Consider the following 27,595-nt stretch of genomic DNA (forward strand, 5'->3'; position numbering starts at 1 on the left):
TGATGCAGCCGTACGAATATGGTATAAGCCATGACGGTACTTATAGACAAGCAGTGGAGGTCGACCGAATCGATGCAACCGTACTTGCTAAAGAACTCATTGAGATCTACTCTACTCCTTGTAGGGTCGAGATGGCGACTATAGGGGGGGTGAATAGTCGTTTTTAAAACTTAATCGCGTCAGCTAACTGAAATAAGTGCGGAATTAAAACTATCGGTCTAGCCAAGACTACACCCCTCTATCTATATTCTCTAGCACCTTGCAAAGATCCTAATTAAGCTACAAAGGTGCCGGGCTAACTAGAGCTCACCTAACCAATTCTAGGAGCAAGGTCACACAAACCTATGCCATTAGTATTTCAAGCAATGAGGGAGCTCCTACACATGCTAGTAAGCAAAAGCACAAAGCCATCTAAGCTCACTAGCATTGCTCAATAACAAGGCAACCAATGTCAAATTAGAGAGCGTAAATACTTAGCCACACAAACTAAGCAAAGTGACTAACAAGATTACATAAACCAAATTAGCCACGCAAGGGAGCTACTTCTATGCTACACAAGCAAGAAGGTAACTAGTGAGCTACACAAGCTAACTAATTACAAGAGCAACTACATAAGCACAATGTATATAAAAGTAATCACAAGCTTGTGTAAGAGGATTGCAAACCAACGGGAAGAACAAGGTTGACACGGTGATTTTCTTCTGAGGTTCACGTGCTTGCCAACACGCTACATCCCCGTTGTGTCGACCGCTCACTTGGTGGTTCGGCGGCTAATTGGCATCACCCGATAAGCCCGCACATCGGGCACCGCAAGAACCTACCCCAAAAGTGAGGGTAGCTCAATGACACGCTCAACTAGAGTTGCTCTTTGCGGCTCCCGCAGGGCGAGCATAATGCCCCTCACAAAGCTCTTCTCCGGAGCACCGCACAAGCTTCTTGCGGACTTCGACAGAGACCACCACCAAGCCGTCTAGGAGGTGGCAACCTCCAAGAGTAACAAGCACCACCGGCTTGCAACTCGATCACCTAGTGCCACTCGATGCAACCTCACGATGCAATCGCACTAAAATCGCTCTCTCACATAATCGAATGATCACTATCAAGCATATGTGAGATGGAGGGCTCCCAAGCACTCTCAAGCATGGACACAAAGTCCCCCGAGGTGCTCAGCACTAGCCATGAACGAGACCACCTTCTATTTATAGCTCCATAGACTAAACTAGCCGTTACCCCTTCACTGGGCGTTTTTCGGGCTGACCGGACGCGCCGGTCATATCGACCGGACGTAGGACCTCAGCGTCCGGTCAACGGATGCTCACCACATGTCGCTTTCGTTCAACCTCAGTCACTTGATTTCAACGGTCAAGTGATGACCGGACGAAGCTGCTCCAAGTGACCGGACGCACCAACACCAGCATCCGGTCATTTGCAGTAAGCATCCAGTCGCGACCGGATGTGTCCGGTCGGTCATGATCGGACGCAGCATCAGCGTCTGGTCCTTCTCCAACTTCTCTATGTCGCCTACGTCATCGTACGTCAGCCTGACCGGATGCACCCTACCAGCATCCGGTCACTTTCAGCGCTAGCGTCCGGTCAAAGACCGATGCCTGTGCGCACTCTGCTGTCACTGACCGAACGTAGGACCTCAGCGTCTAGTCAACACGTGACCAACGTCTGGTGCACTCTGTGAGACCCTGTCTTTTCTGTATAGGGCGTCGGTGGAGTTTCGAACCCTTGCCTTCGTTCTTTCACCAAGTTGAACCACATCAACTCCAACTTCTTCTCCTTTGCAAATATGTCAACACCACCAAGTGTACACCACCATGTATATGTGTGTTAGCATTTTCACAATCATTTTTCAAAGGATTAGCCACTCAACTTGCCACACCACCTAATCCTAGCGACGATGCAAAGTTAGATCACTCGATTGGCACTAGATGACCGATATGCAAACAAGTTTGCCCCTCTTGATAGTATGGCCATCTATCCTAAACCCGGTCATAAACTTCTCTACACATCTATGACCAGTGAAATGAAATACCCTAGGTTATACCTTTGCCTTGCACATTCCATTCCATCTCCTCCAATGTCGATGCAACACATGCACCAACATGATCAACAATGATATGATCCACCTCATATCATCACGTGATTATATTGGTTCATCAATCTTGACTTTACTTGCTTTTCACCGTTGCCTTCGTCCATCGACGCCAAGTCTTGCTTAAGCTTCACCGCCACGTGGTCCATCGTTCCAAAGCCTCCAACTTGCCCTTCACACTTGCAACCGGTCCATCAAGCCAAGTCATGTCTTAGATCTTCTCTACCTTGATCACATGACTCAATGTCATGTCTCATTTGCAATGAGCTCCTTCATCATCATATGTGTGAGCTTTGCAACATCTCCGCGCCATTTTCACCTTCATGGCATATGTTGCTCACACACATGTACATGTGGACTAATCACCATCTTACATAAACACAATTAGTCCACCTAGGTTGTCACTCAATTACCAAAACCACACAAGAACCTTTCACTCCTACTCTTGAGGGGTGGCCGGAGCCGAAAAAAGTAAATAACTTGTATTGAATTGATTGTGTGTCTTTTACAACAGCCGGTGTTTGATATTTATATCTGGGACCTACGCATGACTCCTATCTAAGCACGACTCATCACAATCTTTGGCCCTAAGAGAAAATATTTCTAATTTAAGATAATTTAGACTCTAATCTTTTTCTTTTTGTAGAGTCCAATATGTCTTGTCCCGGCGTCGATCGTAGCTTTTGTCGTTATCTGCTAGCGCTGCCTGAAGAAAGCCGATTCCAGTGCTGCATTTGAATCAGCTGGTTCCAATCTGCACGTAATTGTTCCCTTGATGACATGATCTTGGGAGCTTTCGAGTTCCTACGACTCTTCTTCCGAATATTGATGTAAACACTTTGCCAGATCTTTGTTAAAAGTATTATTTGATTAAAAAATAAAAAATGTAATCACGCCAAGCCCAGGTTGAAATGCCACAGCATGTAATGAAAATGAAAAGACCTCTGCTAAAAGACTGAGGTGAAAGTAGCAGCATTCGGAGACAGACGAATGCAGCCCTTCCGGAAATATGTAACTCCATATAGGCTCCTAGAATCGGCGCAGTCTCAGCGCCCCTGTTTACTGTTCACGTTCGTCCGACGCGCCGTATGCGTTTGATTGCGCTGGCCCACCCCAGCCTCCCGCATTCGCGTATTGCCACGTGCTCTGTTCCGAGAGCTCGTGCGTGTCAAGACCTCTTTTGGTGTCCTGTGGCGCATCGCCTCCTCCACGATATTTTCCTCGCTCCATCCGTCACCTACTCGCCTCTTCCTCGCTCCCTCCGTCGCATTCCCAACACCTCTCCCCGTTCGCCTCTTCTTCGCTCCCAGCGGCCGCGCTTACTCTTCCCTGGCCACGGCGCGCCGATGCCGCGCGCAGCCCTGCCGGTAGCTGCGGCCGTGGACACGGCGGCCGGCACTGCTGGCACCTGCCTGCGCCAGAACAAAGAGGCGGCGACGACCACGCCTCTCCCAGACCTACCATAGGTCCGCATCAACAGTGCCGGGCTGCTGCCAGCGCGATTCCTACACCTCCGTCCGTATTCTTCTCCTGCAGGTCTGCAACGCCGCCACTCTTCCTAGCCGGATTCCTCCGCTGCATCGTCGACTCCTTGATCTCTGCAGCCCCAGCATCGTACGTGTCTGGCGGTCATCCGGTGGGTCACTAAAAAATTCTTTTTCTCAGATCCTTCCTCCCACTTTTTTTTTCTGCAGATCTGTTAGATACTATTCCATGCTTGTGCTATTTGGCTATGGGCCTATTGTTCCATGCTTATGGTACTTACTGATGCCACTGAAATTGTTTCCTTAAAGCAAATCTTCTTCTTTGTTAGCAGAGATGAGCTATGTCACTATGTGTACTTTCATGAGGTTCACGGGCTTCAAACAGTTATGCTGACAGGTAATTAGCATTGCTTTTTTCCCTATTGCTGGCATCCTTATCGAATATTCTACGACATAATCTATTTGCCATGTTCCAAATTTCAAATACCTGAAGGTTTCTTTATGATTCTGACCAATCAGGGTTAGCACTGTAATAGTGCCATACATGTAAGGAAAGCTTTTGCCCAATGATTTCAGATATTTTTAGGATATATATATCTGACATACGAACTGAATTAAAATCTCTTTCGTGTTTGTTTTTAGCCATTTTTGTTGTTACAACAGGCCATTTAGTCATCTGATATTTTATATTTAACCTTCATGCATGAACTGAGTTAAAAATATTTTTATGTTTCAATATGAAGATCTAGACTTTCAGGAATTAATCTTTGTGCTTATTTTGTGGTCCATGACTTTTGTACTATTTAGTGCTCTTTTGGGTGATGGCACTTCACAAGCATAAAAAATGTCAGAAATGTAAGCAAATACGTTGTTTTATCTTCTATCTTGCTTTGTCAGAGCCTACATATTCTTTGATGTTGAGCCAAGGTTTTTACCATCCTAATACTTCACAATTTTATAGTCATGTCTGTCGGCCTTCGAACATTTATTTCAGCAGGGTGCAGCACTAGACATGTATAACTAATTTGAATAGCAGAACATTACCTTATCTAAGAACACATTGTACACCTCTTATCAAGGAGGTCAAGTTTGGTTGTTTTCCCTTTTGTTCAGTAAGGTAGCCAAGGGACACCTGGACCTAGCTAGCCTATATGTTTCATCTCCTGTTAAGATAATAGATCTGAGTGTTTCGTAACAAACTAATATTTCTCATGATGTAGTCATCAATGCAGATTAAATAATGAAAATATGTTCACTATTATTTACAGCCTCAGTTTTCCCCCCTTTTTAGATCACAAAAAATGTTTATACAGTGCTACAGTATTGTTCATTCCTTCCATACGTTGTTTTTTCACAGTCCATTGGTTTTACCATTCCTAATGGCGTATCCCATATAGGACTGAGTTATGCCCAGATAAATCTGGCAACTACAACATGCTCAAATGTGTAGTCGTGCCTGTTCTTTCTTTGATCTCAGATCTTTTTGCCCAGGTTTGGTTCCACCTACGCACATCTGTTGTTTCTTTCAGCTTTGCTTCTTGATGCTCTCTGCCCTCAGCGGTACAGGTGGTTGTTCATTCCCTTTATTCAATTTTCTGGTTAACTACACTACACCTTTCTCAGCGAAACCATGTATAATTTCACTGGATAAATAAACTATTATGTTTTTGGAGAACATATGATGTTCGGCTGTTCGCTGGATGAATATAGCAGCTTATGCTTTGCCTTTTGGCTTCTACTGATGAAATGTAGCTAAGCCACACTGTCGATTAGGTGAATTAAATTTTTGGGTTCATCCAGGGGATTGCCGTTTACTTTCGTGGTTATTTCTCTCTAATCCTGACCATACAGACAGTTGATTGATTGATTTTTTTAATATGCATGTTAAAAATGACAGTCGATAACCCTGCTCTGATTAAATGGTATTTGTTTGATATTTGTTGGCAGAGACTTAGAGTTTTGGCTTAGAGTTAAGAAACACAAAGCATGATAAATACACATGTATACATGTATACTCCCTTCCTTTCTGTTTACACACACCTGTGCATGCCTGTGATTGTTTTCCTTGCACAGCCTAACTGCTACTCTTTTGCTTTCATGCCTATAGTAATATCCTACAGGCTCAAAGCACTTGGTGTTCATTTTGCAGTTGAGTTCTGAACGACTAAGTTATGCCCCTGGAATTAATCTGCAGGTGGTTCAGCTGGCATAGTGACCTGTAGTATTCCGACGCCTCCTATTATCTAAAGCGAGCAGAAGAATGAAGTCAAAACTTTCGGGCATTTCAAAAGGAGACATGCTATATCTTCTTAGATGAAAATAAAAGTGAAGTGTGCCGTTACTGTTTGCTTATGACAAAACATAACCTTAGGTGTGCACCATGTTGAGGTGTCAAAACACCAACCTTTTGTGTATGTATACTTATTTCAGTATAATATTTAGTGAGTCTTCTGCTGTAATTCTAATCTCAAGCCGTATAAAATCTTCTAAGCAGTGTCTAATTTTGTCTAAATTTTTGGTGTTTTAGATGTAGGATTCACATATATTTTGGAATTGTTAGTTTCAGACCCAGTCACCGAACACAGACAAAACAAGAAAAGAGGTTTTCAGCGTGTCATTACTCATAACCCGCGCTCAGCCTATGCGGGCGCGGCGGAGCGCGCCGAACGTCCTAGTAAATTACATGGGCGATGGGCGATGGGCGCACCGCGCACCGAACTGGCCATGCGCCCCTAGCCTGAATCTTTGACACGTGGCTTGGAAACAACATCAAAGGCTCACGGAGGGATGGCTATATCAGGCGCACGCGGATGCCTGGCCACGTACAAAGGTTGCGGCTCGTGCTTGTCCGCGGCTCCTACTTCTCCGCTCTTGATTTTTTTTTTCCCTTGCCACGCGGCGTTCATCGGGCTGGGGGGCGCATGGCCAGTTCGGTGCGCCCGTCGCTCATGCAATTTATTTCCAGCTCTTCCAGCCCCATTTTTATATCTGTACACATACATTCCACCAACACCAAATGATCACTGCTTCATTTCCCCTTTTTACTGGGCAGCAAACCATATACAATTTTACACTACCTGAGAAATTTTACTGGGCAGCAACCAATCACTGAAACTGAAAAGCATACAATCTGCAACAGCAAACTATAGGATCCAAATATCCAATCCGATATAACCATCTCAATTTCATCCACAAAACATCGCTTCGCGAGCATCAAAACGAACTGAATTATGCATCCGTGCAACCATCCTCAAAATTCAGGCAGCATACATGAGTATGACATCAACATATCCTCAAAATAGGAACTCTGCTTTTCAGATGCAAATCCTTCATCTGGTTCTGACAACTGCCTCATCTCCTCTCCGGACCCTTCGCTACCCCTGCTGAAGCCTGCCGTTGCCTGCAGGAAATAGAGAAGGCCGTGATTAAATATAAGCAGTAGTTAACCACGCTACGATTCGGGTTGAGAAATGAAATGCAAGAACTTATTCTTAACAACTTTCCTCATCTGCTAGGTACATGTTCTGTTAGCTTGTCACTCCAGAATTTATACTAATCCAGGAGGTCAGGTTAATTCCAATGCAAATGCAGTAGAGCTAGGATCCCAATTATGCTTTTACTGCTCCTATCATCATCAGGATCGCCGTTTCATGAAGCCACCATATGACACTAACATGAATGAGAAATTCACACTGTAACTCAAAGGTCACTCTGATGATAAAATCGCACTGAATCTCTTAATTCAGTCTGCAGTGTTTCTTGGGGTTTGATGACCAAGAAGGAGATCTCATGTAAATAATATGAAACAACCAAACACTTCCAGCAAGATTAAATTCTCTCTCATTTTCATTCAACTTGTGAGTTCAGTCAACACACCACATGAATGAACAAAGTCAATACTATATGATCTAGAATATGCACTCTCAAACAAGTTGCACTTCCACTCACAAAATTTCATCAGGTCAAAGAACGCATTAGTGATATAGCTAAAGAGTTAACATCAAAAAGCAGTTAACATGTCTTTTACTTTCTTTTAAGAACCGGATTGGCAGTAAGCATCGTTTTGAGTACAGAGAACAAGAACGTTGCAAGACAGCAAGACAATTACCACGGAGCCAAATCAAGAACTGTAAAGTGTGGGTAAGAAAGAAGAAACAAAAATACCTGGACAAGGATTCATAGTGCAAGTATGCCGCCAAATCTGAGTTCAGGCCCTGGCCACCGCCATCCGTTCTTTGCGGGTGCGACGCTTGGGCATGCAGCTGGCCCAACGACGGCGGCAGCGGCGCCAGAGATGAATCCATTTGGTGCCCATTTGGCTGTGGTTGCTGGTCGACGAGGAATGACCCGTCCTTGGCAGACCCCGGCGACAGGAACGCCATTGTGGTGCCGGCGCCGCCCCTGTGCTCACCGTTCGCGTAGGCCGCGTCCTGCTGCACTAAAGTCGTGTTGTGCTGGTGCCTGCCGAATCCAACCGCGTCGGCCAGCTGCTGCTCCTGCAACATCTGCTGCACCGTCGGCAGCTGCTTCTCCTGCAACATCTGTTGCACCGTCGGTTGGTGCCAGTACGGGTGACCGTGGCCTTGCCCCAGCGAGATGTCGAGCTCTGTCCCGGAGTACTGCGCCACGGGGTGCTGCTGCTGCTGCTGCGCTGCGGCGGCCTGCTGCGTGATCAGTTCCTGCTCTCTAGCGCGCCCCGCCGCGGTGACCTGCCTCATGAGCATTTCCAGCTTTTGCTCTCTAGCGTGCCCCGCCGCGACGACCTGCCTCATGAGCATTTCCCGCTTTCTTTCCATCTCTGCCATGGCGGACAACTCCTGCGCCTGCAGGATCCCCTGGGTTGACCCGTCCGGGTGGCCGTTCCCAAGGGTGATGCCGAGCTCTTTCTGGGCGTGCCGAGCCTCGGCTTGCCGCGACATGATCTCCAGCCTCTTATCAAGGTCTGGCGTAGACGCTTTCTCAATCTGCTCCAGCATCTCCTGGAGCCACGCAGCGTCCGGGTCCTGCTGCGTCATCATCGTCCTCACGTCCTGCTCCCACTGCTTCCTGATCATTGCCCGCTCGTCCGCGAGCTCTACTATGGCGGCCAACTCCTGCAGCATCGCCTGAGTTTCGCCGTCCGGGTGGCCGTTTCCAAGGGCGATGTCGAGCCCATTCTGAGCGTGCTGCTGCTGCTGCGCGCCCGCGGCCAGCTGCATCATCTCCCTCTCCGCGTGCACCGCCGCGGCAGCGTGCCGCGCTTTCATGTCCTGCACTCCGGCAACCTGCCCCGCGGCGACCACCTGGTGGTGCATGTCCGGGTGGCCGTTGTTATAAACCTTGAATCATCTAGCAGTCGGTCTAGAGGGTAGACATCAAGTGCAGTAGACAACGGTAACGATGTAGACCTAGAGAGCTATCTAGAGGAAGGAGAAGGTGTCGAACCTGAGATCCCAGAGGGAGTGGATCCAGAGGCCTCCATCAGCTTCGTCGGTGAAGTTTGCTCACAGACAGCGATGGTTGGAGTAGAGGTTGCACGGACGTCGATACAGAGCAGACGGGGCGTAGCAGTGACGACAGCGAGGGTCAGCGGAGCTTCCCGTCGCTGGCTGCGCGCCCTCTTAGATCGGTCTAGGGTTTGTCGGTGGGGTTTGCGGCTCACGGCGAACCTCGTGCTTTGAGCCGCCGGCCCCCACCTCTTTATATAGCGCAGTGCGACGGGGGCCCACCAACCATGTAGGGTTGGGCGCCCCCGATCAGGGCGCGTGACCAAAGCCCAATAAGCCGTTGGGCTTATTGGTTAGGAGATCAATCTAACATTTTCCCCCTTGATCTCACTATTACTTTTATCTTTAAACTTTAAACTTCAATCCTTTTATCCTTACTCATTTTTTCACAGATAATGCATAGAGCATGTCTCATCGTCACGGTCAATCGCCGATAGATTTAACAGCTACAATGCACGTCTCTGATCTGAAATAGTTACTTTAACTTTTGGGCCCTTTATAGTCCAGGAATCATAGGCTTTCCCTTAAACCCATGCTGGCTACATATTCTCTGAACACGTTGGGTGGTAAGCCTTTTGTAAGCGGATTCGCGAGCATCTTTTCGGTACTTATATGCTCAAGACTTATCATTTGATCCCGGACTTTATCCTTCACAACATAATACTTTATGTCAATGAGTTTGGCAGCACCACTTGACCTATTGTTGTGAGCATACTATACTACTGGATTATTATCGCAGTATAACTTCAGTGGTCTATTGATGTCGTCAACCACATTCAAACCGGGTATGAACTTCTTTAGCCAGTTCACCTGCCCCGTTGCCTCATAACACGCTACAAACTCGGCATACATTGTGGACGATGTAGTGACGGTTTGCTTTGAGCTTTTTCATGAAATAGCTCCCCCTGCGAGAGTAAACACATATTCAGACGTGGATTTTCTATTATCTCCCGCATAATCAGAATCTGAATATCCCACTATATAGAGTGAATCAGATCTTCTATACGTCATCATGAGGCCTTTCGTTTCTTACAAATAACGCAAGACTTTCTTTACCAATTTCCAGTGTTCTATTCCAGGATTGCTCTAGAATCTGCCAAGTAACCCGATAACAAATGCCAAGTCAGGGCGTGTACACACTTGAGCATATTGCAAGCTTCCGACAGCTGAAGCATATGGAACCACTTTCATTTGATCGATCTCATATTGGTTCCTAGGGCATTGAAAATCCCCATATCTGTCGCCCTTGACTATAGAAGCAGGTGAGGGACTACATTTGTGCATACTGAATTTCTTTAAGACTTTTTCTATGTATGCCTTTTGTGACAGTCCTAATACCCCTTTACTTCTATCTCGGTGAATCTCGATCCCTAGAACGAACGAAGCTTCACCAAGATCTTTCATATCAAACTTTGAGGAAAAAAACTTCTTTATTTCCAGTAGTAGACTGGCATCACTACTAGCAAGTAAGATATCATCCACATACAGGACAAGAAAGATAAACTTCCCATTCTTAAACTTTACGTAGACATAATTGTTCTCAACATTATCTTTAAACCCAAAATTCTTTATTGTCTGATCAAACTTCAAGTACCACTGTCTTGAAGCTTGTTTTAATCCATAAATAGATTTCTTTAGGCAGCATCCCAAACGTTCTTTTCCTTCCATGACAAAACCTTTCGGTTGTGCCATGTAAACATTTTCCTCTAAGTCTCCGTTGAGAAATGCCGTCTTTACATCCATCTGATGTAATTCCAAATCGTAATGTGCCACTAATGCCATTATGATTCTGAAGGAATCCTTACATGAGACTGGAGAAAAGGTCTCATTGTAATTAATCCCTTCTCTTTGTGTAAAGCCTTTTGCCACAAGTCGGGCTTTATATCTCTCTATATTCCCTTGAGAGTCAAGTTTTGTTTTGTAGACCCATTTACAGCCTACTGTTTTGGCTCCTTTAGGAATTATCTCCAAATCCCAAACTTTATTTGCATTCATTGATCTCATCTCATCTTCCATGGCCTCAAGCCACTTTGATGAATGATCACTTTTCATGGCTTCTTCAAATGAGGTGGGATCATCCTCCATTTGAAATTCTTCAGTGTTGTACACTTCATAATCAGCAGGAATAGCTGATTTTCTAACTCTTTGAGACCTTCTAGGGGCCTCCTCAATTGGCACATTTTCTGTTTGAGGCTGTTGTTACTCCCCCTCATATGTGGCAATAGGTTCTATAGGATCCTGAGGCACAGGTTCCTCATCATCATTTATTGTTGCCACAGGCGGGATAACAATAGGTGCTGGCACCACAGTGTCTTGTACTATTGGTGCAGCAATAGCAGGTAGTGAGAAAAATGGCTCATGAATGATCGGAGTGGGTGCATACACCCGCTTCTCTTCAAGGTCAATTTCTCGAGCTACCATGCTCCCCCTAATCATTTCATCCTCTAGGAAGACAGCGTGTCTCGTTTCCACAAACTTTGTATGTCTGTTAGGACAGAAGAAACGAAAACCTTTTTGACTTTTCTGGATAGCCAATGAAATGGCAACTCATTGTTTTGGGATCTAGCTTCCCAATGTTTGGGTTAAAAACCTTAGCCTCAGCAGGGCTCCCCCACACACGCAAGTGGTTAAGTGAGGGTACTTTTCCTGTCCACAACTCATACGGTGTTTTGGGCACCGACTTACTTGGTACTCTATTGAGAATATGAATGACGGTTTTTAACGCCTCCATCCACAGACTCATAGGTAAAGTGGAGTAACTTATCATACTACGCACCATATCCATCAGGGTACGGTTACGCCTTTCAGCTACTCCATTCTGCTGAGGTTCGCCCGGTGTTGAATACTGGGCGACTATACCATTCTCCTGTAAGAACCTTGCAAAAGGTCCAGGAACTTGTCCATATGGGGTATGCCGACCGTAGTACTCTCCTCCACGGTTAGACCTGACTATCTTAATCTTTAAATCATGCTGATTTTCAACTTCTGCTTTAAATATTTTAAATTTATCCAACGCTTCTGTTCTTTCTTTAATTGGATAAATGTAGCCAAACCGAGAGTAATCATCTGTGAATGTTATGAATGAATCATAACCATCCACACTTTTCACAGGAAAAGGACCACATATGTCTGTGTGAATAATCTGTAGGATTCCTGTGCTTCGTTTGGCATCTTTCTTAATTTTCTTTACATACTTTCCTTTTATGCAATCTCTACATTGTTCTAACTCTGAGAGCTCTAATGGAGGAAGAATATTATTCTTAACTAGTCTTTCTATTCTCTCCCTCGAAATATGGCCTAAACGACAGTGCCATAATTTTGACAACGCATCGTGAGCTCTCTTACGTTTTCTATTTTCATTGTTCGATGAGGATACATTTTCATTCACATCATATACGGAATTCACATTTTCACGAAGTGATAACAAATAAAGCTTGTCTTGTCGGAAGGCAAGACCAACACATTTATTATTAAACAATATCTGACATTTGCCAGATTGCTCATTCTCAGTATGTGCTCTCTAATGCCACTGCCGCCACCAGAGTACCTTTCTGTAACCAGCTGCTTGATCAGCTGGGTTGCATATGTCTTTGAAGAGCCAGTGAACTGACTCTTTATTCTATCTAGATACTCTGTGACCGTGTCACAGTCTGGAATTGAGCCCACAATAGCAGACTCAATGGTGTTCTTATCACTGCTAAACACTTCTTGTTGGCAGTGACCCATTTCCTATGCTCAAGGTCATAGGACATCTTTACGGGAGCAAAATCCCGCTCTCTATTCTGCCATGCAGCATCATCTCATCAGTCTCCCTCACCGGTGCCACAGGTTCTCTGGGACACGGTGTGGTAACAACCCAGTCCACCTCAGCGAGGATGAAAGCCATGTCTATCTTTTTCTTCCACTCATTATAGTTATCACCTTTTAGAGTGGGGATCTCTTTGATACAACTCATCAAGTTGTATCCTCCTGAAAACACAATTCAAATAGTATGAGAACAGAAATAACAACAATAATTGCATGTCTTAGTTTAACGTTGGTCAAAATTAAAACATACAATTATTTTCTACACTAATTCTACATCACCGTTGGGCAGAAATAGAATTAATGTATGACAAAAACATTATAATATTGCCATTAATCAACGTTGGTCAGAATAACAACAATATTATAATCAATTTAAAACATATCCATTTTCAAAATTAAATTCTCCCGTTGGTTCGAATTTAATAATGAAAATTACATCTTTAAATACGCAGCGGAAACTTTAACATTTAATAATCATTTTCCTATTTTCTAGAAGCAACTTTACTATTTACTGAACAAAAAATATCGTTGGATAAATTTTGTACAGAAAATTATCATAAAAATTCAATTCAAATTGATCAAACTGTTTTCTGGAAAATAAGAAAAACAAAAACTGTGACTGTACTATTTTATTTGGCCATTTCGGCCCGACCAGCACACGCGCGGCCCAGCAAAATGCGGCCCATGGCCTGTTCTCGCGCGCGCGCGCCAGCGCACCCGGCCCAGCACCCCGTGGCCCAGCCGCTCGCGCCTGCTGTCCCGGCCCAGCTTCCCTCGGCCCAGCCGCGCGCGCCAGCGCACCCCCGCGCCCAGGCCGCAGCGCCCAGGCTGCAACCTAGGCCTGGGCCAGGAATTCAGCCTCGAGCCCTTTCCCGCCTGGGCTGCGGCGCTGCCCCACTCGCTCGTGGTCGTCCGTCTCCATCCGATGGCTGCCCGCGCGCATCGCAGGATCAAAACCCCGGCGACCGCCGCGGCGCCCTTGACCTAGTGTCATTCGGCTTCGCTCTCTCTCTCTCTCTCTTCGCCCCTCACTGCTCTCTCCTCTCCACTCAGTCCCGCCGTAGCAGACACCGAGCGAGGAGCTTCGACGGCGAGAGAGATCAGCAAGCCCCGGCGCCGTCTCCGGCCCCCTCGCCGGCGTGCGCGCTCCCCAGCGGGTGAGCGTGCCGCCGTCGAGCGGCCTGGCCGCGGCGCCCTAGTGGCCGTTCCGGCGAGTAGATCACCCCCGGTCGGCCCTTTCTTTTCCCCCCGCGCGGCGGCGTGCACGACGGTGAGGTGAGCTGAGCCACCCTCTTCCCCTTCTTTCCCCTTTCGGTTTCTTTGATTCGGATTTAGCCCGATTTTCCGATTAGGGTTAGGGTTTGCTTTTCCGATTTGAAATCGGTTCTTTTCCCTTCTCAGTCAATCATCGAGCGGGTTAGGGTTTGGGTTGGGGACGACACTATTTTCCCTGAGCCACGGCCGAGCCGGGCCTCTGTTCGCGCGCCAACCATGGCGGCGGTGATAGCTTTTCCGCGCGACGGCGGTGTCGGGAGGACCGGGTAGGTTCCCCTCTTCATACTTTTCCTTCCCTAAAACCCGATCTAGGGTTAGGGTTTCATCAGATCTGATCCGAGATCGTGATCTCATTCTTTCTCTACCCCTATCTAGATCTACGTGCTAGTAGGCTCTGGTACCATTGTTATAAACCTTGAATCATCTAGCAGTCGGTCTAGAGGGTAGACATCAAGTGCAGTAGACAACGGTAACGATGTAGACCTAGAGAGCTATCTAGAGGAAGAAGAAGGTGTCGAACCTGAGATCCTAGAGGGAGTGGATCCAGAGGCCTCCATCAGCTTCGTCGGTGAAGTCTGCTCACGGGCAGCGATGGTTGGAGTAGAGGTTGCACAGACGTCGATGCAGAGCAGACGGGGCGTAGCAGTGACGACGGCGAGGGTCAGCAGAGCTTCCTGTCGCTGGCTACGCGCCCTCTTAGATCGGTCTAGGGTTTGTCGGTGGGGTTTGCGGCTCACGGCGAACCTCGTGCTTTGAGCCGCTGGCCCCCACCTCTTTATATAGCGCAGTGCGACGGGGGCCCACCAACCATGTAGGGTTGGGCGCCCCCGATCAGGGCGCGTGACCAAGGCCCAATAAGCCGTTGAGCTTATTGGTTAGGAGATCAATCTAACAGCCGTACCCCAGCGTGAGCTCCGTGTCGTCGTATTGCGCGGCGAGGTTGTTGAACTGACGAGCGCCGCCGGCGGACAGCAACTCCGCCGCCGCGACCTGGTGCTGCTGGAGCAACAGCAGCATGTCCTGCTCGCTCGCCACCTGCGACGCGGACGCGGCAGCCGGCTGGTGCGCCCCAGCCATCTGATGGTGCCACGGCGACGTGTGGTGCACCGCCGCGGGGTCGTGGTACTGCTGCGCCCAGGCGAATTGCTGCAACATGTTGCCCGTCGTCTTGGCAAGCTCCGCCGTGGAGGCTTCCTCCATCTGCTGCGCCATCTCCTGGGGCCCGTCACGAAACCCGGCATAGTGCGGGGCGGGGTCTTGGTGCTGCCACGCAGCATTCGGGATCTGCTGCGTCATCGTCAGCACGTCCTGCTCCCTCGCGACCCCCACCGCCGCGTCCCACTGCCCCATCTCCGTCATCACGTCATTCTTCATTATCTTCTGGTTTCTGGCGTGCTCTGCCATGTCCAACAACTCCTGCAGCTGCAGCATCTCCTGGGATATGTCAACCGGGTGGCCGTGCCCGATGGCGTGCTCGTTCTCGGCGTGTTGCGGCACAAGGTGCTGCTGCTGCTGCTGCTCGCCCGTGGCGCCGGCGAGCTGCATCATAGCTTCCAGCAGAACCGAGGTGCTGCCCTGTCCCGGCGTTCTGCCCGCAGCAGCATCTCCTGCATGGCGCGGTTGCCCTGTCCCAGCGTGCTGTCCCTCAGAATCGACGTGCTGCGGCGGCGCGGTTGCCGGGGCCTGCACCGACCTCATCGCCTCCTCCCGCGATGCCTCTGCCACGGCAGTCAGCTGCTGCGCCTCCGACATCTGCTGGTGCAGCTGCCCGTGCCCGTACCCCTCCGGGACGCGCGGCGGCTCTGTCTCCCTGTGCTGCGCGGCGAGGAGGTGGCCGTGCTGCTTTGTGGGCGCGGCCTGCCGCATCAATAGCTCCTTCTCCCTCTCGGCCTCCGCCACCGCCATCTGCTGGCGCTCGCGCTCATCAGGGAAGCCCGGCGGCCTGGAGCTGCGCTGCTTTGCGGCCCGCAGCATGAGCATTGTCTGCTCGCTCAAGGTGGGCTCGCGGTGGCGCTTGATGACGTCGATCCCCTTCCCGTTCCCGGCGTTCCTCCCCGTCCCCGTGCCCGGCTCGTGCAGCTCCCTCCACCTGGCCTCGTTGGCCTTCCGGACGCCCGAGCAGCCTGGCGTCCTGCTCCCTGGCGTGCTTGAGCGCGGCCTCGACCTGCGCCCGCGCCTCCACCCTGACCGCGGCGCCCGCGGCCGCGACGTCGACCGGCTCGGCCGCGGCCAGGGCGCCGAACTCCCTGGCGATCTCCTCCCGCGCCTCGTCCACCTGCTCCCTGGCCTTGTCGTTCACCTCCTGGAGGATGCGGATGTAGGAGACGCGGCCGAAGGTGGGGTCCCGCTGCCGCGCCTTGGCCTCCTCGACGAGCGTCGCCGCGGCGCACCCGCCGCTGCTCGGGGAGCTCGATGCGCTCCAGCATCTTGGACACGTTGCTGGCGCCGAAGACTGCCGTGCACGGCCTGCGAAGTCATCCTGCCGTGAAGTAGGGCGCGAAGACGCAGCCCGGCACGCACCTGCGCCGGCAGCGTCCTGCACGCCCCGCACGGCGCCCCCGCCCCCGCCACCGCCTGCTCCTCGTCGTCCGGCATCTCCTCCTCCGCACAGCGCAGCGCAGGGCGACGACTCCGATCGGCTTCGCTCCTTCGCAAGGCAGGGAGGGAGGGAGGAGAGAAGCGTAGGCGATCAGCGTCACCGACCTCCCAGGCGGTGCGATGATCTGGCGGAAGCGTTCGTCCTCGTTGGGAAGGGAGAAAGAAAGAAAGTAGTTGGGATCCTCCTGGTCGTGGGTAAAGTTAAAGCCGCTTTGGTATGACTCATCAAAAATGGCTTCATCGGTGAAGCTAAAGTCGGTGAAGCCAGAAAAAACTGACTTTTTTCGACTTCTAGTTTATTTTAATCCTGACTTACAAAACGGCTTTACACTTCAGTGCCTCGATTTACGTAAAATAGATGAAGCCGAAGCCGACATAAGCTATGCCAAAGAGGCCCTAAACGTGCACTAGAGAGCATATGCTCTGTTTGTGGGCCCCACGGCCAAGAGGGAGAACTGAGATTACACGAGTGTCCGGGCCCAAGTTAGTTAGGGGTGCAGTATGATGTGGATATTCCATTCGTAAGGATAATTCAAATTACGATGAGTACAACTGTACAAGTAAACGTACGTAATCGTCACATTTTTTTTTGGACAAATATTGGTAATCAATCCGTTGAAATTTAACGATTTACAGTATGTAGGGAGCAATCCGCTTAAATGGCCAATTTGTATGTTTACGCACAACAAAAGAGTCTCCACATTAATTCTCAAAATGCTTATCAATTACCACGTTAATTTAAGAAATTAAATTAAAGGGCTGATAGATATGATAAATTGCATACCACTGCATCATAAGAAAACCCAAATACACTGTTACTTGGTCATGCCATTTTCTTAATAAGAAAGACATGAAGCCAATAAGAACGAAGAAAAAACATGAAGCCAACCACATATGTAAGTCATACGTAATGTATTTATATTTAACATTTAACGTTCAAATTCAAGTGATATAATATATAATAAAATACGTACAAACATACTTCAATACAAGAATTTAAAAAACAAAAAAAACATAATAATCATATTAAAAGAGATACAATCCAATACAAGAAGGATAATGCTATATCTATACTATCAGCCTGTTCGCTGGTTGGTTTCTGGGCTGATAAGCCTGTCTGGTGCTGGTTTGCTGTGAGAGAAAAATACTGTATCATGACGGATAAGTCCTGGCTAAAACCAACAAACAAACAGTGTAAGAAGAAAATATGACAAGCCTTCATTTTCTTAATTAATCTACCCAGCTAAAGCTACACTATCCCCTTGGAACAGACGAATGGGGTGGCTCATGGTGAGATAAAAATGTGTTATACTTATGATGCTATAGAGCATAGTGGTGTCAAAAGTGGTAGCAGCAGCTATCAGATTTTCTATCCTACCGGTCGATTAGATGAATGCGCGCAACAAAATGAAGACATATCTATTTACTCAAATTATGACCGACATCGACGAGATCACAACCGGATATAAGGAGATATGTGGTTCGTTTCCATACTAGACTTGAGCGCATACCTCGAGGCCACACCATTATTCAGGCAAATAAAAAAGAATCCACAGCTAATGGCCTCTAACAATGACAAGAAATACAAATAAATCCATCATGAGCTTGACATAGTAGGATGCGACTCCATATGTTGAGTTGGTGACGTATGCAAAATTTTAGATCAATGCAATAGCTTGGATATCGTTGCTGGTGTAACACCCACTTCGATAAAAAAAAACATTAACAAAATCATAGATTTGATAGTACGGCACTTGAGTAAAACAGCCATAAAGATTCTATATTAAATAGCATTACTAGGTTGAATAATAATCCCTTCGTCATAAAATAAGTGTTTATCTCACATTTCAAAAAGTCAATTAGTCTTAAGTTTGACACAATATATAAAAAGACTTAATAGTGTTACATTTATAGTATCAAATATGTTATATGGATTAGCTAGGACATATATTTTTAGAGTAAACCCATTTAGAGATATAAATGTCAATGCTGTTTTCTATAAATCTAGTTAAATTTTAAAACACTTCTCCTATATTTCAAGTGTCTGAATTTTAAGATGATTTCAGACAACACTCTTGTACCATCAACTAGTAAAGTAAATTGTTATTTTTGTGATTTTTTTATTTGTCTTTGTGTCATAACATATTAAATTTTGGTCCTTGTCTTCCTATAGAAATTATTGTAAATTGTTAATTGTCTTGTGTCAACACAAATCAGATTTTGTCGAGTTTGTAGTTTTTGTCTAACGGGTATTTATTCTCGGTATCGAAATTTGCAGATTGCGCCTACAGAAATTGCAATGAACAAAATCTGCAATTTTAGTATAAAATATATGCAATAACCGTGGTCTGAAAGAAAACTAAAATTCAAGCACCTGAATTTTAGAGAGTCCCATTTTAAAATAGTTAACTTCTAAAACGTGACATATGAGCACTTGTTATGGGACAGAGAATACGTATGATAGCGCAACACAATTCTCGTGAACCACTCCGCTAGTTCACTCGTACTTATTTATATTGTCCGCTGCCCTATCCATTTGTATCGCTCTATATCAGCTGACCCTGCCTTGCAAATCAGTGGCGGATCTAGAAAAAATATTTACGAGGGGACTGAAGCCAAAAAGAGATAGACCAATTTCACTCAATTATATCCCATACAAAGCTAAGATATAGCAGTTTTAAACCTTTTACATGATAACTATGATAAACAATCGAAAGTGCATCATAAAACGCATAAGAAGAAGTAAAAGATACAATTTTTAGAACTAACCAAGCAAAAGATCGATAGATGATGATGCATTCACGCTGTTGTATTCTTCATGAATCATTAGAAGCAATCTATACAAGAAAAAATAAATTAGTGACACAAATTTTCAAGTATTTAACTTCAAAGTTTTGAAGATAGAAAAAAATAAATTAGTGACACAAGTTCATGAATCATACCACTAAATTGTTTCCGAGGCACTAACATACGCCGGGTTTTCATGTCTTCAAATCGTTATGATTTTGTCATTCTAGATGCTTCTAAATATCTTCTTCTCAGTGTAACATATCATTAAGTCATTGAGCCATTCATCACCCATTTTGTTACGCAAATCTATCTTTACAATAGACATAGCAGAAAATATCCTCTCAACTGAAGTTGTTGCCGCCAGAAGAATTAATGTTAATTCAATGAGCCGATACACCAATCCATAAGATGTTTTCATTCTAGTCTTGACCATAATTTCAAGCAACCTTTCCAAGCTCTGTACATCCAAGAAAGTCTTGAGTTCTTCTAGCACGACTGACAAATCCTCTCAGGTTGACCAGGCAAAAGGAGAAGGTCACCGACGTCAAAATCCGCAGCATAAATTTCAGCAAGTCTCACAAGCTTATCCACATCAAAATTAGAGAAGGAGTTCCTTGGATTAAGACAAGCCATGCATACTAATAATTCTGAACTAACTTCACCAAATCGATAATTATCTAAGACAAAATGGCATCTATGGCAACAAGGAAAAACCTCAACATGGTAGAAGTGCATGTTTGTTACCTTTTGCTTTCTACTGTGTAGATGTCCCTCTAGCATTTATTTTCTTGTCCATATCTGGCACTTCAATCTCATTCTTATCCATAAATGTTTTCACTATTTTGAATAAGGGATCCCATCCATTGTCCCTCATATCCTACAACTGCTCTTTGACATCTATGATCAATTGCATTTCCTCAACAATGTCTTGATCCTTCCTTTGCAAAGCACGTGATAGACTGTCTGTGATGCTCAACAATTCTATCATTAAATGCATTATGAAAACAAAATCAAACATCTCCATTTTACCAATTAAACCAAATGCTTCCACCATTATTTCCTGGTTTAACAGAGTCTTTCTTTACTATCTCAAGAATGTACTATGACAGCTTCCCACATCACCAAAATATGAAGTAAAGTTTTAAGATGTGAACCCCATCTAGTATCTCCAGGCCTTGCTAGGCTACATTCCTGGTTCAAACCTTTTCCAGGGATAATCTCCCCACTCTCCAACTTTTCTAACAACACATCATGATGCTTTGCAAGCAAGGCATCCTTTCTCATACATGATGCGCCGACAGTGTTGACTATTAGAGGAACATAGTTAAAGAAATCTGCAATGGCTGGAGTAGAAGTTGCAACAGTAACAACCACTAATTGCAATTGATGAGCAAAACAATGCACATAGAATGCATAAGGATTTTCATCTCGAATCAATTTTTACACACCATTAAATTCACCTCTCATATTGGAAGCTCCATCATAACCTTGCCCACGAAGCCTAGAGATTGGTAGCTTATGACTGTTAAGCATTTTGACCAAAGCTTCTTTCAATGCAAGCAGTTGTACAACTCTCAACATGTTGAAGTCCAAGGAGCCTCTCCACCACCTTCCCTTCATCATTCACAAACCTGCAAACCATATTTTATTTCATGTTAGTACAAGTGTACAAGTAAAAGTCGAGGTAAAAAATAGAGTTGTCATCTACTAACCTCAAAATTACAGCCATCTGTTCTTTTATTGATACATCTTGGGACTCATCAATCAATACAGAGAATTTTTTTATCTCCAATCTCATCCATAATCACTGGCATGACTTCTTGTGCACAAGCTTTTGTAAGGTCCTTCTGTATCTGATGAAATATCATTGTGCAACTTTTTGTACCTTTATCGTATGCATCCTTAATAATATCAACTTTATCTTTGTACTAATCAACCATCTCTCTATATGTACCCTTGTTGTTGGAAGTAGAGGACTCATCGTGTCCACGAAAAGCATCACCTTGCATTATGAGAAATCTTGCTACTTCTAAAGAAGAGTTCAAGCGAATCTCATATCTTTTCTTTCCTCCTTGCTAATTACATCAATTCTTCTAGCCATATTTGTTCTTTGGTTCATAAAGTCATCACACTTTAGCCTAGCATTATTGTGAGTCTTGCAAGTACCGTGCTGATTAAGATTGTCCTTAGCTTTTTTCCAGTTAGTATAACCATCCTTTGCAAAGACAGAACTACCAAATTTTTCAGGCTTCCTCGGATAAAAAAAAGATAACAATATAAGCAATAAGCTGCATCCTTTGACTCACTATACTCTAGCCAATCAAACTCGTCAAACCAAGTTTGTTGAAAGGATCTCCATTGACCATTTTGCCATTTACGAGCAAAGGTAAGATTACGAGGTTGGGTCGGACATCTCAAAGCATATGCCCTTCTAACTTGGTCTCTAATTTCTGGTGGATATTCTTCAATTGGTATGCGATTTCCTGGATCACCAACTACATCGGATTGACTAAACTCCACTCTACGCTGAATTGGTTGATTTATGCTGTCATTAGTGCCCGGAGTTGATGTACTACTTGTACCAGAAAAATATGTGTGCAATGTTCTTTTGGACATTTTGAATAACCTGCAATTTATTAAATCCTAATCAAATTTTGAACCATTACAAAGTTCAAAAGGCAAATCTAAAGAAAAAGAGTATACTACCTGCTGGCTGCTGCCCTGCTGGTGCTGCGGTGCTGCTGCCTACTCGGTCGCCACGTCGCCCCTCGTCGGAGTCACCGCCGCATCGGCGTCGCCCTAGCCGACTGCCCTGCGCTGTGCCCCTACTGGCTGCTGCGAGCCTGTATTGCGCGGCTGCTGCTGCCTCCGCCCACCGGGATCCCAGCGCATCCGTCGGCCGTTGGGTTGGAGCCAACCCTAGCTCGAGTGCGACTCCTCTTCTCCCGTGATCGACAGAATGAGAAACGAAGGAAAAAGGTCGGTCTTCTTGATGGGCTGTGAACAAGCTTCATTAGTGGGCCACTGAAAGTGAAACATACACATTCTGGCCTAGGAAGCAGACCAACTCCACCACTCATCTTCAACCTCCGCCACCAGCGACGGGAACGTCTCCAGCCCCTCCTTCCTAGTGGTTAATGGCTGAAATTTTTATGGAGGGGCTCGAATGGCGCGGCTCAAGCCCCCCCCCCCCTCCCCCGCCCCCCCCCCCCCCCCCCCCCCCCCCCCGGAGATCCGCCCCTGCCAGGCGCTCAAAATCAACGGTTTAGAAATCTACCTGTGTGCTAAACCAAACAGGCCTTAAAACAGAGTTGGACATTAGCAAAGGGAAGAAATTTAGCACCTGTTTGGCGGCCGCTCCACCGGTTTCCCCACTGCCTTCGGCGTCGGAGCGGGCAAAGCCACACCAAATGCCCTCACACCAAGAAGCGCTTCTGGCCGCAAAATTACGAAGTCGGGGCTCTTTTCTCTTATGGATGCAACGCCACGAAAAGTGGCTTCACCCGAAGGGCTCCGGCAGCAGAGAGGGTGCGGAGAAGCCCTCCCAAACGTGCCCTCAGTTGACCTGACAGATCCCGAACAATAACACCACTATGAAAGAAGTATTCAGGTTATGTAGATGCCTAGAATATTCTAAAACTGAACTATCAATCAAAATAATCTCCGGTTATACTCTGCGCTTGAATAAAATTTTGGAAAATAAGTTTTAGAGTACCAGATGCTAGAGTCAAACATGACATGTACATCTCGGGCCAAAACTACAGTGTTTTTAGTTCTGTAAGTCAGATTACTAGATATCAACAGATTCCTAGATACTTAGTAATAAACTCAGAAATATATAAAAAAAGTATCAGAAACAAGCCATATTAAATTAAATTATTAAATTATTTAGAAATGAAATACCCCAAAGAAAACCTGGTTGTGAAATTGATCTGTTAACGTTGGAGATTTAGGAGGCACAACCACTGGAATCCGGTTAACCGCTGATCCCTATCATTATTAAAATTGCCAACACCACAACACCAGCGGTGCCTCCGCCAGCGGCCATTTTTAAAACATCACAAAGAACAACAAAGAAAAGGGAAATGGAAGTTGCTATATGTTCTGATTCAAAGTGCTGCTCTTCAGACAAATGACCTGACCTGACCACACCATTTCCAACACGGGAGCAGCAGGATGAGCATTGATGTACACCCTTCTTTTCAATTATTTTAAGCTTATGATTCATGGGATCAAGAACATTTGAAACCTAGAATGTACAAGAAACAATGCTCCCATCGCTGAACCAAGTGATTTGCCAGAGCTCTGCAAGCAGGCTACCAGGCCATGAGCCCATGAATATCCAACAAGAAGTCAAACAGATAAGATGGCATTGCAACATTCTGACACATGTGCCTCATGATGTTTCAAAACCTTAATATGGGGGCTACATGGACTCCAAATGCAATTTGAAGATTAACTATTAACTATATTCCCTTGTCTTATATATACTGATATATGCAAAGAATAAAAATGACACGTTCAAAAAGAGAAAATAGACATCCATGTCAACTTAAACATTAAATATATTAACTCAATAAACAAGACCATCCCGATCTTATATTAAAGAAACAGCAATTTTGAGGATGTGACAGAAGTAAAATTAGCTAGAAGAGAGTCCAAGCTTTGCAGTATCTATTGCTAGTACAATTTCTCTTGACCGATAGAAAACTCAAGGGGTAAGACACCGATAGCTAGAGCAGATAGGACACAGCCCAACTACAGACAGGCGGAAACAATTCAGATTTCCACATCCGCAAGATATCCTAAAAAAATTACAAGTACATGTCGCTTTCCAAAACCCATGTTTCTGAAAATTATGCCATGGATACAAGTACAATGCCCAGGCAATGAGCCTTTTTTTTTGCAAATATGTAAAAACAAGATTTATATTGTTATATATTTCACAAGAGATGATCTCACATCCTCCATGAAAGCAGCTGCCTCATCCTGCAAAGCAGATGAACAAAATCACATAAGTAGTAAACTAGGAAATGCAGATGATCAAAGATGTGCTATTTCCTAGTCTATTCAGCACATTTGATAGTCAGCTGAGACACCGCATCCACCTGATTACTCGTCTTCGCACTTGCTATATTCTCATCAAGAAGTGTTAATATGGATATATTGAGCTCATTCCGCTCCACCATTTCCAGCAACTGGGTAAAATTAGTTAACAACAGCAACCAATTTATTAAGTGACTGAGTTTCAGAAAGAAATAAAAAAGTTGAGTTTTTTTTTATCCTTGTATGGATCTTACTGTCGATTTTCTGTCACTCGATTGCAGAATCTTCATGAGCCGTTCTTTCGCTGTAACAAGGTCGTTCTGCAACTTGTCATACGCCTCTGCAATACCAGGAACCGTTACAGTTAGACACGGTTATAATGTAGATTTCACGGTAATGCCGACCGTCAGTGCAGAGTTTAACTGACCAACTCCCTCAAGAAGAACCTTCTGCATCGCCTCCAGCTCGATCAATCTGTCTTCCATCTCCTTCATTTTTTATTTACAAAAAGAAGAAGAAGAAGATTTCAGCATAGTTCAGCCGGTTCATTCTAATTTGCAGTCTACAAGGAAAGTAAGGGTACGTACCGCTGTTCTGGTGACTGCAAATTTGATCTGTGCTATTTCGCGCGCGATATGGCCGAAGAAGTCCTCGTTGAGCCTTGGCCGCAGCCTGCCGATCTCGATCTCGATCTCGCGCGCGTCGGTGTCGAGGAAGAACTCGACGAGGCCGGCGTCCGTGTCCGGGATCACCCGCGCCTATCCTAGCAGCAGGCAGCAGCATCAGGAACGCGTCAGGAAACGGAGCGCCGGCAGGGGAGGAAGGGAGGGAGGGAGGGATTAGGATCACGGGCGCACCTCACGCTCGTTGCGGCGGCGCTCCTTCTCCTCGCGCACCTGGCGCTCGAAGGCGTCGCGCGCCTCGGAGTCCCTCTCGAGGCGGCGGCGGAACTCGAGGCGCGCGATGTGGCCGCCCTGCGGCGCGCCCAGGATGCCCTCGGGGTCCTGCCCAACCCAAAGGCGGCCATCATCATCATAGTCAAGAAACGAGAAACCACAGAGACAGAGCGAGAGAGAAGAATTACCCATCCGATGCAGGAGATCTTGGCGGGCACGGCGCGGCGCCTCGTCGTGGGCGCGCGTCGGGCCGCAGGGCGGGGCGTGATGTGGGGGAGCTGGAGGATGGCGCCACGCAGGGAGACGGAGGAGGAAGCCATGAGCTGCGGAGCAGAGCTGAGTAGAGCAGATCAGCAGAGAGCAGCAGGGGCCAGGGAGGTACGTTATCCGCTACAAACAAAATTGATGATGGGTTTAAAAAGACTCTTCTCTAGAGGCAAGCAAAATGAACTTTGGCTGGTTCTCCAAGCAGATGGGCTCCAAGCGAATCGTCACAATCGGCAAGCAAAGCTTTTTTTTGGCTGGGTACCAAGTAGATGGGCCTGCGGCACGTGGCCCAAGACAAAAGGCAATTGAACGCATGCTGACATGCACAATTGTCTCTGTAAAGGTTGCTCAAAAAATTCTCTCTCTAAAGGGGAAAAAAATTGTCAGATTTGTCTCTCTAGCCAAAGGAAATTTTTAAAACATGGCGTAAGGAAACTTTTGTGTTTAGTATATTTATTGAAACAGAAGTGCTACTCTCTCTCTCCCAAAATATTTGATCCTATAGCATTAAAATTTTGTCATGAAATAGTAGTTATTTTCACTTTCCAATACACATTTTTCTCTTCTCTTATTAATACACCTTTTTCTTCTCCCATACATCTTTATCTCTACTTTTTGAGCGGTATTTTGGTCTTTTGTTTTTTTTGCATTGATCTACGAAAGTCTAAAACGTCATATATTATGGATCGGAGGGAGTATCAACTACCAAGCAGAGCTCGTCAAACCGAATAAGACATTTTTGTTCATCATAGTACATGTACACATAGATAATTATATGTGTACACATACCTCAACGAAGGCACGCACGTATTTTCTATCCTTATGAGAAAATTCAGATGACTTAAGGTTCCTTTGGAACATAGCAAAAGAAAAAAACGGGAATAGAAAAAACATAAGAATATTGTAGGATAGTAGATGTAAAACAGATGATCGAAAACTGTAGGAATTTTGATGGAATGGTTGTTTGGACAGGTCATGGAAAATCATAGCAATCCTAAAGGATTTTTAACCATAATGAAGTTGTTGTATTTACACTAGCTGATCAGACATGGCTAAAACATTTCTTCTACATACAAGAAGCACCATTATCTAGTAGCAGCAACACTGAGTTTTCTCGTTCTTCGTGCACAGGAATTTTACCAAGAGATATGACTGGATGCTACAAATCCTTTTGGAATCGTCATGCAAAGGAGTAACTTCCTATGGAACACTACTCAAGTTTCCTGCAAACCAAATGATAGGATAGGAACAAATCCTTTATAAAACAGTATTCATACAAAACCCTTCACAAAACCTGCAATCCAAAGGTGGCCTTAGACTTGAACCGAAGATCTCGAGACTGACTAATCACCACAGACATCTCACTGTCGATAGGTACATCACCTATCAGTGAAAGATTTTTATCTATGTACAAACACAGACACTCATACAGGTTCACACACTCACCTCTATGAGTTCATACACACACCCTACTAGTGAAAGACTTAGATCTCGAGATTGACAAAATCATCATAAATGCCTCGTTGTCAATGGATGCATTGCCTACTAGTGAATGAACGTCGTTAAATACTAGAATAAATCCCGAAAAATGTGAGCATTTGTGTCAAGTCGAGGACCTAACCCGGGTTAACATGTTCCACTTCAAGAAATCCAATCAGTTGAGCTATGCTCAATTCGCAAACCAAACAAGACATTAGTAAAATCTAAGTCGGTTTTTAGTTTTCAGGAACATTTTTGTGAAGTCGTTACTCCTGCGTTTGTCGCTGGGCATACATGTTCTAGTTTTGGACGAAGTTTTCTACTTGCTCTGTCATTTCGTTTGTGTACAACGAGGGAGATCACGGG

The 27,595-nt window shown here is 45.7% G+C and overlaps 1 protein-coding gene and 2 pseudogenes across 1 annotated transcript; all 3 read right to left on the reverse strand.

The window, feature by feature from the left end:
- Nucleotides 1-6,884: 6,884 nt before the first annotated feature.
- LOC136548048 (uncharacterized) lies at nucleotides 6,885-16,748 on the reverse strand (annotated as a pseudogene).
- Nucleotides 16,749-19,567: 2,819 nt separating this feature from the next.
- On the reverse strand, nucleotides 19,568-21,270 carry LOC136548049 (uncharacterized; annotated as a pseudogene).
- A 2,778-nt stretch (nucleotides 21,271-24,048) lies between these two features.
- Nucleotides 24,049-25,855, reverse strand: LOC136550922 (uncharacterized). Its single transcript, XM_066542508.1, has 7 exons — nucleotides 25,672-25,855; nucleotides 25,445-25,591; nucleotides 25,175-25,345; nucleotides 25,015-25,075; nucleotides 24,842-24,927; nucleotides 24,650-24,739; nucleotides 24,049-24,530 (listed from the first exon to the last, which is right to left on the reverse strand). Exons 1-7 carry the CDS (start codon nucleotides 25,801-25,803, stop codon nucleotides 24,468-24,470), a joined length of 750 nt encoding a protein of 249 aa, XP_066398605.1. The 5' UTR covers nucleotides 25,804-25,855; the 3' UTR covers nucleotides 24,049-24,467.
- Nucleotides 25,856-27,595: the final 1,740 nt, after the last annotated feature.

The sequence above is a fragment of the Miscanthus floridulus genome, chromosome 4 (genome assembly GCF_019320115.1).
Source record: "Miscanthus floridulus cultivar M001 chromosome 4, ASM1932011v1, whole genome shotgun sequence".
NCBI classification, from domain to species: domain Eukaryota; kingdom Viridiplantae; phylum Streptophyta; class Magnoliopsida; order Poales; family Poaceae; genus Miscanthus; species Miscanthus floridulus.